This window comes from Pan paniscus, chromosome 4 (assembly GCF_029289425.2).
Source record: "Pan paniscus chromosome 4, NHGRI_mPanPan1-v2.0_pri, whole genome shotgun sequence".
Lineage (NCBI taxonomy): Eukaryota > Metazoa > Chordata > Mammalia > Primates > Hominidae > Pan > Pan paniscus.
The window spans coordinates 1,107,421-1,123,259 of NC_073253.2; the positions used below are offsets into that span (position 1 = coordinate 1,107,421).

At 52.3% G+C, this 15,839-nt stretch overlaps 1 protein-coding gene across 11 annotated transcripts in view; it reads right to left on the reverse strand.

The window, feature by feature from the left end:
• Window positions 1–373: 373 nt before the first annotated feature.
• BRD9 (bromodomain containing 9) overlaps window positions 374–15,839 on the reverse strand; it is a 29,308-nt gene continuing 13,842 nt past the window's right edge. For 10 of the 11 annotated variants that reach the window (XM_063604149.1, XM_063604148.1, XM_063604147.1 and 7 more), the window contains 6 exons: window positions 15,022–15,154; window positions 12,748–12,859; window positions 8,197–8,235; window positions 7,144–7,246; window positions 2,049–2,216; window positions 374–1,201 (listed from right to left, as the gene is read on the reverse strand). In XM_063604149.1, coding sequence (XP_063460219.1) covers window positions 1,101–1,201; window positions 2,049–2,216; window positions 7,144–7,246; window positions 8,197–8,235; window positions 12,748–12,859; window positions 15,022–15,154 — 656 coding nt within the window. In that variant the 3' untranslated portion in view covers window positions 374–1,100. Of the gene's footprint in view, window positions 1,202–2,048; window positions 2,217–7,143; window positions 7,247–8,196; window positions 8,236–12,747; window positions 12,860–14,244; window positions 14,609–15,021; window positions 15,155–15,839 lie in introns of those variants that run through there. The other variant, XM_063604151.1, reaches the window with a different exon arrangement.

The window sequence follows — 15,839 nt, forward strand, 5'->3', positions numbered from 1 at the left end:
GTGGTCCCATGGTGTGAGGGCCCAGGCACTGCATACTGCCCCCGGGGCCTCTTCAGAGTCACAAATGCCGCTGCCCCCAGGACGACTGAGCTCCCATCCATGCCTGGCCTCTGGAAGGTGTGGCTTCTTCACTTTCAAGTTTCCATGGTCACAGAGCAAGGCACCCTGCAGGAGGTGCTGGTGGGCGCACAGGTGCACCCGACGTCACTGTGGGCACGACAGCTGGGCCAGAGGACCACCACCAGCTGGTAGGACACAGCAACCCTCGCGTGCTGGGAGCAGTCGGGTGCACTTTGGCGCTCTGTGTCTTGTGATTGGAAGCTGTGTTTATGGTATTTTGCAAATACTAACATAAATGGGCACTCAGTAAACACCCAGTTAGAAAACGTTTTATGGACACGGAACGCTCCACTGTAACGGGCAGGCAGAACACACTCCTTTCCCAGGCTCATCAATTAAACAGAAAACAGGGGAGCTCTCCTCACCCCAGCCTGGCCCTGTGCTCCCCAATGGCCCCTGCGAGGCCCCTACCATGGCCTGCCTGGGAAACACAAACTATGACAGGAACACGCAGGACTGATACAGAATGAGGCCAGACACACCCATGCCTGTGCCTCCCAAGAGCGACCCCGGGACAGTCGGGCAGACAGAGGTGTCTACACTGGCAGAAACAAGGGCTGGAGCCACACGTGATGCTCGGACACAGACGGCACGCAGCTCTGCAGCCTGGCCACACACCCTTCGCGTATGACTCCACTCCTCAGGGTTCACGGGGCTGTGTACAGAGACTCTCTCTGCTGACACGACGGCCACACGCCCTTCGTGTATGACTCCACTCCTCAGGGTTCACGGGGCTGTGTACAGAGACTCTCTCTGCTGACACGATGGCCATATGGCCTTCGCGTATGACTCCACTCCTCAGGGTTCGTGGGGCTTGGAGACTCTGCTGACATGATACCACAGACAATTCATTACCTCCCCGGGGCTGCTTCCCGCATGCCAAAGGGGACAGGATCAAATTCCTTGTCTGATGACAAAAACTCTACACGTGAAAAATAAAACTAAAAAAATAAAATAAAAGAGCTGAAGGTGGTCTAGAGTTAGGTCTTGGCAGAGGCCGCAGGCTCTGGAGACTGAAGAAACTCATAGGGGTCGTGGGTGACGTCTGGCTGCTCCCCGACACTCAGGTGAGAAGGGCTTCCTGCAATTTTCAGAACACAGGACTTCAACACACAGGACAGACCCACAGCACACGTGGGGCTCCTGGAGCCCAAGGTCTGCTTCCTGACCTACCGCCAGGGCTCAGGGACTCCCAGGACACAGGGGCACCTCTCACTCCCTGCCTAGGAGAGCTGTGTGTAGAGACCCTAGAGCCAGGGGTCGCCCTGACCCAGCACACAGCACGGATGCTGCTTCTGAAGGAGAGAAAGCTCCTTGGCCAGGAGTCCCTCAGACACAGCCCAGACCTCAGGGCAGTTCCCAAAGTCATACTGGGATATCGGGGGCCTCAGACTTTGACCCACGGCCCTCCAAAGCCTGCTCCATGCACTGTTAACACCCTGATCACAAGGTCAATGGAATCGAAAATACCGGCCTTTTTGCAGATGGTTGCAGCTAAACCTCTGCAGCTGAAGAACTGCCAAGATTCACTCTGCCGACAGAGTGATCCAGTGTTTACAAGTGGGAACAAACCCCCACCCACCAAAACCACTCCAGGACACATGGCCAAGGAAGCCATGCTCTCTCCCCAGCAGAAACACTGGAACCAGGGTCCACAGAGGGCACAGGGGTGGACAGAACTGGGGACAGTATCTGGCAGAAAGCCTGTAACCCAGCATGCGGCCAGGCCAGCATCCCAGCTCCGCTCCGGCTCTGCACCCTGAGGCCGCAACCCAAGGACGTCTGTGGAAACCGACCCCCACAACAGCACAGCTGCCCATGCAGCCTCCAGCCTTCCCACAACTACAATGCTGCCCACTACCTCGTCTAGACGTCACACTGACTGTGCTGGGGTCTCTGGGGATGCGGCGTGGGTGGGGGCGTCTCACCCAGGTGGTGCTGGTCCCTCTCGGAGGCGTTGGACAGGGAGCTGAGGTTGGACGACGGCCGAGAGCCGCCGCGCTCCGCCTGTGCTTCGTGCAGGTCCTGCAGGAGCTTCGTCGTCTCATCCAAGTTCAAATGGCTGTCGTCAGGGTCCAGCTCCTTCTTCACCTTCCCTGTGTAAACAGGACATGACCCCACGTCGGCTGAGCTCAGCCGGCCCGTCTACCCTAAGGGCAGGAGCGCACTGCCCATCCAGACAGGCCTCTCCGCTCAGGACAGTAATTGCTCTGGAAACTGAGTGGACGAGCTCACAGCAGACAGGTGGACAGGCCTGGAGGACAGACATTACCCTTAGCAGTGAGTGAAGGGAAGGCAGACACCCAGGGTCCTTTGCTCAAGCAAAGCATCAGACAAGACCTAGCACCGCACAGACCACGTCATGTCACGCACAAACACCGTGGAGGGATGTGGCCACAACCCAGGATGGGCCTGGTGTGGGCTCCTGTCCTCAACACACAAAGGCCAGACAGCTGGATGGAGGGTGCAAGAGGCCGGCAGACCCTGGTACCTGCCCAGCTCACTGTGGAGCAGGTTCCAGGCCACAGCCATCGGGGACGCAGCACGTCCAGCTGAGAGGTGGAAAGGATGAGCTCCCAGCCCACTCCTGAACTGTGCACCAGACATGCCAAGAGCCTGCACACAGGTCTGTGGTCACCTGAGCCCCACCAGCCAGGGGACCAGCTTCACCCTCCCCGGGGTGACTCTGGGCTTACCCTGACAATGCCTGGGGAAGGTCCCACAGAGTCTAAGCCACTTCTCAAACTCAGAACAAAGGCCGCCAGGCCTCAAAGGTGTGTAAGCAGACCTATCACCCAACGGCATCAACTACAAACTCCACCTGGTATCCAGTAAATGATTCCAACACACACGAAGGGGCAGGAAAACACAGCCCCAAACTAGGAGAGACTCAAAGCTGACATCAGGGAATCAGTAGACAAAGTGTAAGAACAGTGACTACAGACATGCTCTGTAGAACTGGGTAATGAGCAGAGGCTAGAACAGCTGGGAGAACTTAAAGACAGGAAGATGAGGGAAAGTTTGGAACTACCTAGAGACTTCCTGCATGGCTATGATTCAAATGCTGATAGTGATATGGACAGTGAATTCCAGGCTGAGGTGGTCTCAGATGGAGATGAGGACCTCATTGGGAATGGGGGCAAAGGTCACTCTTGCTATTCTTTAGGAGAGACTGACAGCACTGTGACCCTGCTCTAGAAATCTGTGGAACTTTGAATTTGAGAGAGATGATTTAGGGCACCTGGTGGAAGAAATTTCTAAGCACTAAAGCATTCAAGAGGTGACTTGGCTGCTTCTAAAAGCCTATGCTCACTTGCATAAACAGAAAAATGACCTGAAACTGGAACTTATATTTAAAAGGGAAGCAGAGTGTAAAAGTTTGGAAAATTTGTACCCCAGCCATGTGGTAGAAAAGAAAAACCCATTTTCTGGGGAGGAATTCAAGAAGGCTGCAGACATTTGCGTAAGTAAAGAGGAGCCAAATGTTAATACCTCAGGGACATTTCAAAGACCTTTGCCCAGACACTGCCATCACAGGCCTGGAGGTCTAGGAGGGAAAAATGGTTTCGTGGGCCAGGCCCAGGGCCCCACTACTCTGTGAAGCACTGGGACATGTGCCATGGTGCTCTGTGTCCCAGCCATGGCTAAAAGGGGCCAAGGTACAGGGCTAAAAGGGTCGATGCTTCAGAGGGTGCAAGCCCCAAGCCCTGGAAGCTTCCACGTGGTGTTGGGTATGTGGGTAGGCAGAAGGCAAGAGCTGAGGTTTGGCAGCCTCCACCTAGATTTCAGAGGATGTATGGAAAAGCCAGGGTGTCCAGGCAGAAGTCTGCTGCAGGGGCAAGCCCTTCATGGAGAACCTCTGCTAGGGCAGTGCAGAGGGGAAATGTGAGGTTGAAGCCCTCACCCCACACAGAGTACCCACCGGGGCACTGCCTAGTGGAGCTGTGAGAAAAGGGCCACCGTCCTCCAGACCTCAGAATGGTAGATTCAACAGCTTGCACCATGCCATCTGGAAAAGCTGCAGGCACTCAACACCAGCCAGGGAAAGCAGCCACAGAGGCTGTACCCTGCAGAGCCACAAGGGCGGGGCTGCCCAAGGCCGTGGGAGCCCATCCTTTGCATCAGTGTAGCCTGGATGTGAGACAAGGAATCAAAGAAGATTCTTTCGGGGCCTCAAGATGTAATGACTGCCCTGCTGGGTTTCAGATTTGTAGCCTGCTGCCCCTTTGTTTTGGCTGATTTCTCCCTCTTGGGATGGGTCTATTTACCCAATGTCTGTACCCGATTTGTATCTTGGAATTAACTAACTTGTTTTGGATTTTACAGGCTCACAGGCAGAAGTAACTTGCCTTGTCTCAGATAAGACTTTGGACTGTGGACTTCTGAGTTAATGCTGGAATGAGTTAAGACTTTAGGGGACTGTTAGGAAGGCATGATTGTGTTTTGAAATGTGAAAAGGACAAAAGATTCGAGAGGAGTCAGGGGCAGAATGATACAGTTTGGCTCTGTATTCCTGCCCAAATCTCATGTTGAATTGTAATTCCCAATGTTAGGGGAGGGTCCTGGTGGAAGGTGATTGGATCATGGGGATGGATTTCCCCCTTGCTGTTCTCTGTTCTCATGATAGTGAGTGACTTCTCATGAGATCTGGTTGTTTCAAAGCACTTCCCCCTTTGCGTTCTCTCCTGCTCTGCCATGTGAAGACATGCATGTTTCTCCTTCATCTTCCGCCATGACTGGAAGTTTCCTGATGCCTCCCAGCCATGCCTCCCAGACAGCCTGAGGAACTGTGAGTCAATTAAACCTCTTTCCTTCACCAATGACCAGTCTCAGGTGGTTCTTTATAACAGTGTGAGGACAGACTAACACACCACAGCACATCAGCACCAAAGCCCATCAGCACCAAGCTGCTGAGAAGTAGTAATAAGGACAAAATCTTAGAAGTGCTGAGAAAAACAGCTGCTGTGCAGAAAAGTGCTGTCACAGCGGCCTGGGGCCAGGGTTCCCTGGAAGGCAAGGCCAGCCACGGCTGGCATCTGGGGTCCCCCCCAGTGCTAGGGATTGTTCACAGCTCCAACAACAGGAACAGAGTGGTTTATGCTAAAGCTCACCTTCCCTCCGGGGTCTGGATTTTGGTACCTGCCTGGCAAGGGGGTAACCTGTGACCAGACCCCAGTGACCCTGGGCACCAAGCCTCTGATGAGCTTCCCTGGTGGGCATTTCACATGTGTTGTCACAGCTCACTCCTGGGAATTAAGCGTGTCCCATGTGCCTCTGCTGGGAGTGGATCTGGGCCTCACGCTGGATTTCCTTGGATGTCACTCTTGTCCCTCTGCTGCTGTTGGCACCCTTCCTCTATAATAAATCATGGCCATAAGTGCCTGAACAGAGCCAGCAGAGACAGGTGGAATGTCACCACGCGAAGCAGTGGGACCCATGGATCCAGGCACCACAAATGCTGCTGGAGGTCAGAACAGCTCGGGGGCACTGCACCGGCAGCCTCCCAGGTGAGGGCACAGTCTCCAGGATGGCCCCACCGGCTGATGCCAACTGAAAGCCCCAGGCTGTGGTCTGTGCTTCCGACTAACCAGCTATCAAATGGGGTTCCCAGAAGACCAGACTTGAGCTCTATGAATTTCCTAGAGTGACTCACAGAAGTCAGGGAAACATCTGTAAATGAAAAATAAAATTCTAAGCCCCATGGACTGAACGGATTCCCACTCTTGGCCAAGGGCACTCCAAAGTCAACCTGGAAAATGAGGTCAGGCCATGATGTGAAGCGGGATTGGACTTGCCTCATTATCCCCTCTTTTGGAATTCAGGCACAGCTGACCAGCATTAACTTTAAAACAGAAATCTGAAAGTTGACAAAGCAGACTCCGTGGTAATAAGACACCAAATTCCGATCCGACTTTAGTACAGCATCACGTGATAGATGGCAGGCCCTGAAAGAAACTGAGTATTTTATCTCAAAATATATTTCTTTGACATATTTTGAAATAGCCCTGCAAAGCTGTCTCTTGTGGGAAAAATCTACATTCTGTAGAGAATCTCCTGCCCCTTCCAAGTCTCTTCCTGACCCAACAGAGATTTAACTAACAATCTGGTACCTTTGAGGGCCTCATGAGTGATGTTTGCCATCTACTCTACTCTTTTTGAAGCCTGCTACCTGAAGGCTGAATTCATCTATGTGACAAGAAGCTTGGCTTCTACAACTGCTTATGTTAACCATGCACATTTCTTTCTGACTTCAGCTCTTCAGAGCTTAACCCTTTCAACCAAATGCCAATCAGGAAATCTCTGAATCCACCAATGACCCGACGTTCCTCGCTTCAAGTTGTCCCGCCTTTCCAACACGAACCACTGTTACAACTGACATGTACTGACTGATGTCCTCTGTCTCCCTAAAACATATCAAAACAAGCTGCAGACCAGTCCTCCTCGGCAAATGTTCTTGGGACCTCCTGGGACTGTGTCACAGCCACGGTCTTCATATTTCACTCAGAAGAAACCTCTCTAAATACCCTGCAGAGTTTGACTCTTCTGTCCACACACTAGGCTGACATTTACCCATTTATTCTGCGGGGTGTCACCCAGGGTACGGATGGGCCCCAGGTGGGAGCAATGCAGAGGGAACCCGTGGGAAGGGGCTGCCTTCTTCCCAGAGCCTCCAGGCATCCGGCAATGAGGCTCCCTAGGGAACCCCACCTTTTGGGATTTCATGGAGGCGGCAGGCAACACTGATGAAATCCACAGCCACTGGGGATCGGCCAGACCCCATCCTGAGGTTACCCAGGGGCTGCAACCACTTCTCATTAGCTTAAAAAAGACACAACACTCAGGAGATTCCAAGGATTTTAGGAGCTATGGTCCAAAAACCTGGGACAAAGACCAAATACTGTAACAAAAGATTTTCCTGGCATCCCTGTCTAGTCAGGAAGGGAGAGGAGGTGGAGGCCGCGTGTTTTCTTCCTCTATCACACCTTCACCGGGTGCTGTGGGAAAGCGCCTGTTACAACTCACCCAGAGAGCTGAGCATGGAGATATCCACAGAGACGTCGGGATAGGACTTCATCGACATGAACTCCAGAACAGAGCTGCTGCTGTCTCCTAGGGTGTCCCCAACCTGTGGAGACAGACACGCATCAAGCTCAAATGAAACATCAAACGAAAAACGAAATGTTACTTCACACTCGCTATTGAAATCACTCTAATTATTTGCTAAACGTGAACCCACCCCTCAGTAAGTGACAAGACCAAGCCCTGTTCACTGAGGCTGCTGTTCAAGGGACTGTCAGGTTGGAGCTCATGAACGGATGTGCAAATCCATGTCAAAGAAAAACCTACTGAGACCAACAATGCAAACTAACAATCCTTTGTTAACTTTTTGGGGCTAAAGAAATTGGGGAGGGACATTATGCAACAGGAAGACACATGGAATTTTAGGGTCCAGGACTATTTCTCAGGCACTTCACAGAGCACACAACGTTCCCTTTCCTTTCCCAGCAAGGCGTGTCCTCAGGGCTAGACTACAGCCACCCTAACACATACTCTCTCATCAGCTCCCTGCAGCTCGGCCTCTGCCCTCAAACAGATGTTAAGGGGTCTCTCCAGGTTCCCAGGGACCCTGGACCAAAGCCCAAGCCCATGCCTGCTGACTGTCAGAGACACACACCTGCCAATCGGCAGGTGCAGCAGTCTGGGCTCACAGCACTGCCCTGCCAGCACTGGCCCCAGAGCCCACTGTGCTTGGGACAACACCTGCTACTCACCAAGCAGGTCCCGAGAAGGCCCATCCTGCCCAACCCTTGCAAGGGTGTCCCACAAGGACAGCACCCAGCGGGGCCAACTGCTCTGAAACTACCCATTTCTGGATTTGGAAGAACGTACTGCGGCTTCACACCACTCACCTCAAGTCATGAAAAGAGGAGGAGAAACACTATTGATCTTACTGATCAGAAACGGACTCCATTTCTAAACGCCGTCATACACACAGACCTCCCCACCTCAAAGGCTGGACACAACTTTCCCTGCGAGAATAATATTTGGCTTGCCCTTCCATGTTCAAAAACTTACCTTAGCTTCATCTGGAGGCTTCATGGGAACATTTCTTCTCTGAAAAGTAAATGAGGACAGAAACTAGTTTTTCCAGAGTGATTTCATAGAAACGGACAATTCGCTGACATTACACACACGTAAAAATGGCTTGTGCGCTTCTGCGAATTCTGCTCCCCAGTCACGCCATCTTAATGGATTAAGGCTGGGGGTCCTCCAAACCTCTTCATCACCAGTCACTGACCCAACCACGCCCAGCCCCCTCCTCAGTGCCAGGATTGTGTGCCAGGGACAGCGCTCCACAGGGCGAGATGGAGAGGACAGAGAGAGAGGACGCCGATGCTGTTTCGGCAGCCTTGGGTGGCTTAAAACAAAAGAAAAAAGATGTGCCTAGATCCTATGGGAAGCTTAGGATAAGAAGGGTCTCGTGGGTTCCACCTGGAATATGACCAGGTGCCTGAGACCAGCTCGAGTCCTGCAGGGGCAGGTGTGTGCAGGAGCGAAGGAGGCAGACACCTCCTGGCGGTGCCTGCAGCAGGTGGGCCTGCCGTGGGCGCAGGAGCGAAGGAGGCAGACACCTCCTGGCGGTGCCTGCAGCAGGTGGGCCGGGCCGTGCATTGTCTCCTTCCAGAACTGTCGGCCTCCACGGCACACCCGTCCTGTGTTCCGGTGGAGCGATGCTGTAGTATGCACTCTATCATGTGTGATCTTTGTTCGAAATAATGTTTCTCAGATTCAATGACATCGATTTTCACAAGCTTTTAATTAGAAAATGAATACTGCTGTTTTGTTCGCATCTGTTTCCCCACAAGCCTTCAGTCACTTTAGTCCTGAGCATCATTTACTGCGGGGGTGCACTCGGGGTCACTCAACTCCATATCCAAGTTCACTTTCCCGAAAGGAATCTAACTGGAACCCAGAGAGGAAACCACAGAGCCATCCCATTTCTGGGCTGTGAGGGGGTCACTTTCCCTACCCCACAGCAATGCCTGATTCTAACGCTGTGTTGGGGGGGCCGGCTTCCTGCCTGGAGGGAGCCTGCAGGTCACAACACGGGACGGTGACCAGAGCTCAGAGTCAGAACCACGAGCTGGTGGGGCAGGCTCTGCAGAGGGGGCTGCTCCTCAGAGCTGCAGAAATCTGTGTGGGGACTACCGCCTGGCTGCAACCCTCTCTTCAGGGGCCTGCGAGCCCTCCAAGCATGGAAATCAAGGAAAATCTTGAGTTCCTTCAAGGGAAATTCCAGTTACTTAGATAACTCTGAGAAGTAAATCAGTGACTTGATAAGCAAGAAGGTAACAGTATCCTAAAACAACAGTCAAGGAAGCTGGAGACAGATGTTTGTTCCCTGTAGAAAGTAAAGACAACCTCCCAGCACTGTTCCCTGTAGAAAGAAAACACAACATCCTACCACTCTGGGAGGCTGAGATGGATGCATCATTTGAGGTCAGGAGTTCAAGACCAGCCTGGCCAACATGGCGAAACTCCGCCTCTACTAAAAATACAAAAATTAGCCAGGTGTGGTGGCGCGTGCCTGTAATCCCAGCTACTCGGGAGGCTGAGGCAGGAGAATCGCTAGAATCAGGGAGGCAGAGGTTGCAGTGAGCCACAATCACGCCACTGCACTCCAGCCTGGGTGACAGAGTGAGACTCTATGTCTCAGAAAGAAAGTAAAGATAACATCTTAATGTATATCCCTGAGTTGTCTTTCAGAAATCTGGACCCTCCACCTAGGACCTCCCCAACAAACTAATCTACTGGCATGAAGGGCTCAGATAAGGAGAAACTGAAGACTGAGCTCTGACCCTGTTCTTTGTTCTGAATTTCTTCCTGACGGGCCTGGAGGAAGCCACACCCACAAGCCTAAGCTAACATTCTTTTCTCTTCACCCCAAATTTTTAAACAAAGTTTCTCCTCCTTAACCAGCTGCAAATCAGAAAACCTTTGAATCCACCTATTACCTATAAGGCCCTGCTTGCAGATACCGCCCTTCTAGGCCAAGCCGACATGTAACCTCTGTGTCCTTATGCACGACTCTGCCTTTCAGTTCTGCTTTCCTGAGATCTACCCCTGCTTTACAAGCCTTGCTTGTAGCCAGTGGGGGAGGCCAGGATTTATACATGAGCCTCCTGGCCCACCTTGCTTGGCGCCCTGCAAATACACGTGTCCTTTCTACGACAAAACCTCGGCATGGGTGTCTGGGTTTACTGCAACAGGCATGTGGACCCCAGTTCATCTGTAACAAGCACAGATGAAACCGTCAGGTCAAGGGACTGACCCCTCCTCGGGAGCCATGAGCCAAACGTTCTCAGGACGGAGACTCATCCGAACTCCACCCACAGCAGAGACCACGCTGAAAAGACAGGGCTCCCCGAAGGGCCACTCCTTAGCATTAAGGCTACACGAACCCTAGAATAAGGCTGCCCTGGACCCACCCCAGAGAAGCCTGGTAGGATCCGGCCATCATCCGCAAGTAACAACTGCCAAAATGATCATCAGTATTCTCCGAAAGAGAGCAAGAACCCAGATCAGCCTTGCCCAGCAGACATAACGCAAGCACACGCCTCGTTCTAAATGTTTTTTTAATCTTTTTTTTGAGACAGGGTCTTGCTCTATTGCCTAGACTAGAGTGCGGTGGTGCAATCGCACTGCAGCCTCGACCTCCCGGCCTCAAGTGATCCTCCCACCTTAGCCTCCTGTGGAGCTGATGACAGGTGCATGCCACCATACCCAGCTCTTAAAATTCTAGCTGCCACATTAAAATTACTCTTAACATTCAATTAACTAATGCATTTTACTTAGACAAATTTATTGAAGATGTTTTTATTCCAACATGTGGGCCATAAGAAATCATTACTCATATTTTTACGTTTTTTGTATTAGTTTTTTAAGATCTAGTTTGTAGCTCACACATCACATCTAAATTCAGACTGGCCACATTCAAATTTCCCAGCGGCCATGTGGCCAGTGCTTTTTTATCAGACAGCGAGGGTCAGGACTGCCCACCAGGCACGTGCACAATGGCCCACAGCTCCAAGTGCAAAGTGTCAAACAGAAACAGAACCGGAAACGGCAGAGGCGACAGACTCAGTGACTGAGGACTTCAAAAGCAGCAGCAATAAATACGAACATGGCTCAAGGATGTAAGGAAAAACACACACACAACATGAGAGAAGATACACAAAAGCAGCAAATGGAGCCCAAGTGATGAGCAGCACGGGACGGCATCATCAGTGAAAACTGATCCGGGATAACAGGTTCAGGTGTGGCCAGAGAACAGGTGAGTGAACTTAGCCAACAGCATCAGAAACTAATCTGCAGCAGCCTGGTGTGGCAGCACAGTGTCGGTGCCATGTGAGATAACACGAGCTGTCCTCAGAGTGCCACAGTCCAGCAGGAGGAGGAAGAGGCAGTGGTGGAAAATGACATTTGAGTAATGACTAAAAATCTTCCAAATATGATGAAAACTACAGACAGATCCAAGAAACAACAAATGCTAAGTAGAACACAAAGAAAAGCCCACCAAGGCACCTGGAAAATACAATGCTGAAAATCACTGATAAAGAAAGATAAAAGTTCAAAAGCTCCTAGAGCACTGGCCAGATCCCGTCCTGCCGAGGGCCCGGGAGTGAGCAGCCGAGGCTCTGTGAGCCACACGCTGCCCGAAGCATCTTCTTCCTCCTTTTCTTTTCTGTAAACACCCTTTTAAAGATGTAAAAGACATTCCTGGCTTGTGGTCTGTACAAAAGCAGACTTCAGGTCAGATCTGGCCGAAAAGACACGTCACATGTGGGAAACAAAGATGACAATGACTTCAGATGCTTTTTTTTTTTTTGGAGATGGAGTCTTGCTCTGTCACCCAGGCTGGAGTGCAGTGGCATGATCTCGGCTCACTGCAAGCTCTGCCTCCCGGGTTCATGCCATTCTCCTGCCTCAGCCTCCCGAGTAGCTGGGACTACAGGCAACTGCCACCACGCCCAGCTAATTTTTTCTATTTTTTAGTAGAGACGGGGTTTCACCGTGTTAGCCAGGATGGTCTCGACCTTCTGACCCTGTGATCTGCCCGCCTCGGCCTCCCAAAGTGCTGGGATTACAAGTGTGAGCCACCATGCTTGGCCCAGATGCTTTTTTATAGCAACAATGCAAGTCAAACCTATTTTACAGTAGATGGGAAAAAAGGTCATCTAAAATTCCATACACAGGGAAAATGAATTTCAAAAATGAAGATGAAATAAAGACTTTCAGAGAAGCCAATGCTGAGAGATCACTGTCAGTAAATCTGAACTACAGGAAATATTTTTTTAAACTCTTCAGGATGAAGGAAAGTGACAGAGATGAAAGATGAAGATGGAAATAGAGAGTTACGAGTGCGCTGGGAGTGGTGAGCACACAGTCACGGTCTCCGGGGGACACCTGCCCGTGCAGAGAAGCACGCAGATCCTGACGAGGAGCCGGCAGCAGAGTCCCTGCGACAGCTCCTCGTCCCCGAAAGCCTGGTCAGGCTGCAGGCTCTTCCCGCCAGCAGCACCCCAAGGGCACCTGCCCCCCCACCCCAGTGCGAGTGCAGCCCACCTGCTTCAGCTGGAAGAGCGTCCTAGAGTGGTCTCCGCCTGTGATCTGGTCCAGGAGGTCGTCCACCACTTTCTTGCTGTAGCTCCCAGCATCCTTCACAAACTCCTGCAGGCTAGAGGGGCCGCGGGAGAAGGTACACTGAAAGGCAGGCTGTGTGCTCCACGCCAAGCCCTTGTCGCCTGGCCCTCGCGGCGGCCCTCATCACAGAAGCCTGCCGTGCCAGCGCAGCTCCTCGGTCCCCGTGACCCTCCCAGAGCGGGTATTTTGGGGAGTGGCTGATAGTTTTCATTAGATTTTCAAAGTGGTCCATGACCCAAAAAGGTTAAAAAGATCTCAGTGGGGAGAGGGAGAAAAGCATGAATACACATGCACACAGCCTAGAAACACACGTGTGCTATGTTATCATCTGTAAAAGAATACTCCTATCTTTCCACTCGTTATGCGTTTAAAAACACAAGTGGGTGTGGACAGAAGCACACCGGTGGGCAGTGCCTGCCGGTGAGGAATGGGCGCGTGAGGCAGGGGTGGGCCGACACTTCCAAGGCCCTCCTTTTAGTACCATCCTGATTCTTGGCCATATAAATGAAACAGCTTAAAAAATAAAATATAATACAATCTAAAAAGTAGGCCAGGAACAAAAATGCATAGTCTTAGAATCAAAGCACCAAGCAAGGGCCTCAGAAGGGCTCCCCAGACTCCAAAGACCTTCGCAGAGAGGAACAAGGATGGCTGCTGGTCAGAAGCTGAACCACGGTCACAGGAGGCAACAAGGAGACTCCGTGTCTTTGTTAAAACACCCACAGCCCGGGACAGGCCAAGCTCGGCACTCGCAGTGTGCACGGAAGCAGCACTCAGGGGCAGAGGATCTGGGTGTCTGTGCGCTGAGGCTGGCATGGGACCACGTAGCCTCATGCCAGGCCCTAGGAGATGTGCTTCTGAGTGTTGCCCCCGCAGCCACAAGGCAGGCGGGGTCAGAATGATCTTTCTTCACAGCAACATGGAACCTGACGCGTTCTAGGAACAGACAGCTGGGGAAGGCAGGGGGTGTGCACAGTCTGCTGATGTGCCACATGGACAACAGGTGACTGATGTCCTGAAGGAGCCACAAGCCGTGGACAGGGAGCCGACTGCGGACAGGATGGCACCAGGGGAGCCGTGGCCTTGGCCCAGGCTGGGCAGAGGCCCCACAGCAGGGGTGAGGTGAGGGCTGGCGGGAGGGTGGGGAGCAAACAACTCTTTAATTTCTGACTTATGACCCCACCGTCTCCTACTAGAATTTCCTCTTCATTTTCCACATTTACTTCCTTTTTTGCTACAAAAATCGGGGTCAGGTTTTCACTTATTTTATGAAGCACTAAGGGGATTCTTGTTTATTTTTAAAACATATTCTGCATTCTTGTTGGAATAAAATGAAGACCTGATATGTCAAGATGCCATTTCTTAAAGGCTAGCAAAATTAAGTTGCTTTCTCCATTAAAAACTGCCAAATTTTACAAGAGTGACCCACTTTTATTTTGCCACAGAAAACAAAAAATACACACGGCAACATTCTACGGAAAAGCAGGCTGCTACATTTGTGATTTTAGTATTATACTTTAGCCTGCCATGGCCTGAACTGTGTCTCCCGCTCAGAGTTCATAAGTTGAAATCCCGACCCCAGTGCCTTGGAATGTGACTATACTTGGAGCTGGGGCCTTTACGGCCTTTAGAGGTAACTGCAGTGACATGAGGCCATTAGAGTGGCCCTGATCCAATATGACCAGGGTCCTTGAGAACAGTAGGGTCTCCAGGAGAGCCGAGGACACAGACACGCGCAGGATGGCCCCGGGAAGGCACAGGGAGAAGACGGAGAAGACGGCACCTGCAGGCCGAGGAGAGAGGGCTCGGGAGGAACCAGCCATGCCCACACCTTCATGGCAAATGCCAGCCCCCAGGAGTAAGACCCCAGTCTGTGGTGCTTTGTCACTGCAGCCTGAGCTAGCACGGCCACTTAGGAAACACAATTCAATACGATCCAGTGCGCTCAACACACCCCCAGCCCCTTCACAAGCTACGCCCTGATCACCACCTTCTGACTTGAGTTACCCAGATTTCAGGACTGGCCTGTGGCAGACCTGTGTGGATGACTGAAAGCAACGGGAAGACCCAGGCTGCCATCTGGACGGCTGCAAGATGGCTCTCTCCCCACCCGCACACATGTGGGACTCCACGTCCCACACCAGGGCGCAGCTCAAGCTGCACAGCAGCCAAGGGCTCCCCGGGGCCGACACCTGCCTCAGCGCACACTGCACGCCTGTCTCATCTCCGTAGGCTGAGTAGAGCAGCTCCATCTCGTCCGACTTCAAGTCGCCAAATACTGAATTATTCTGCATCGAAAGCGCAGTAGTGGCACTGGAGAGAAAGGTGACTGGGAGGAAGAGGAGAAAGAGAGCATCACTGGACTCACTGGAAGGACTCGGTGTGCAGGCCCCACCCCGCTTCTCCAGGGGCTGAGGGACCGCCTGGCTGGCAGCCAGCACCCCAGTCTCACCTCTCTTGCTCTCCACAAAATTCTCGCTCCTGAGTTTTCCATGTGTAACCAGCAGGGGTGTAATTCCCCACCCCTCATTTTACTTCTGCAGGCCAAAGACCGCAGGGAAATGAGCTCTGTGCAAAGGGGTGAGCTCCACAAGCAAAAGAGCTGTGTGGAAACGTGGGCAGAGGGCACCGTCTGTCACTGTGGAGGATCCCAACCAACACACACCGCAGGGACCATGCCTGCCCAGGGCCAGCTCTCACTGCGGGGGACACAGGCCAAGTGTACTGTGCAGTGTCCCATAGGGTGTGGAGCAGCACCCCTGGCATCTCCCTACCATCTGGTGCCAGCAGCACCCCCAACCCCAGTGGGACCATCAACATGCCTCTGGACACTGCCAAACATCTCCAGGGACAAAAGTGCTGTGGTTGAGAACTGTGTTAGAGGGTGAGAACAAGGAGTGTGTCAAACACAACAAAAAGTATCAACAACCACAACAGCCCCAAGAGGAAGAGGGGAGCAGGGGCTGGTGAAGGCAAGTGGTGAAGGCAAGAGGATCCTTCCCAGTGGAGGCTGG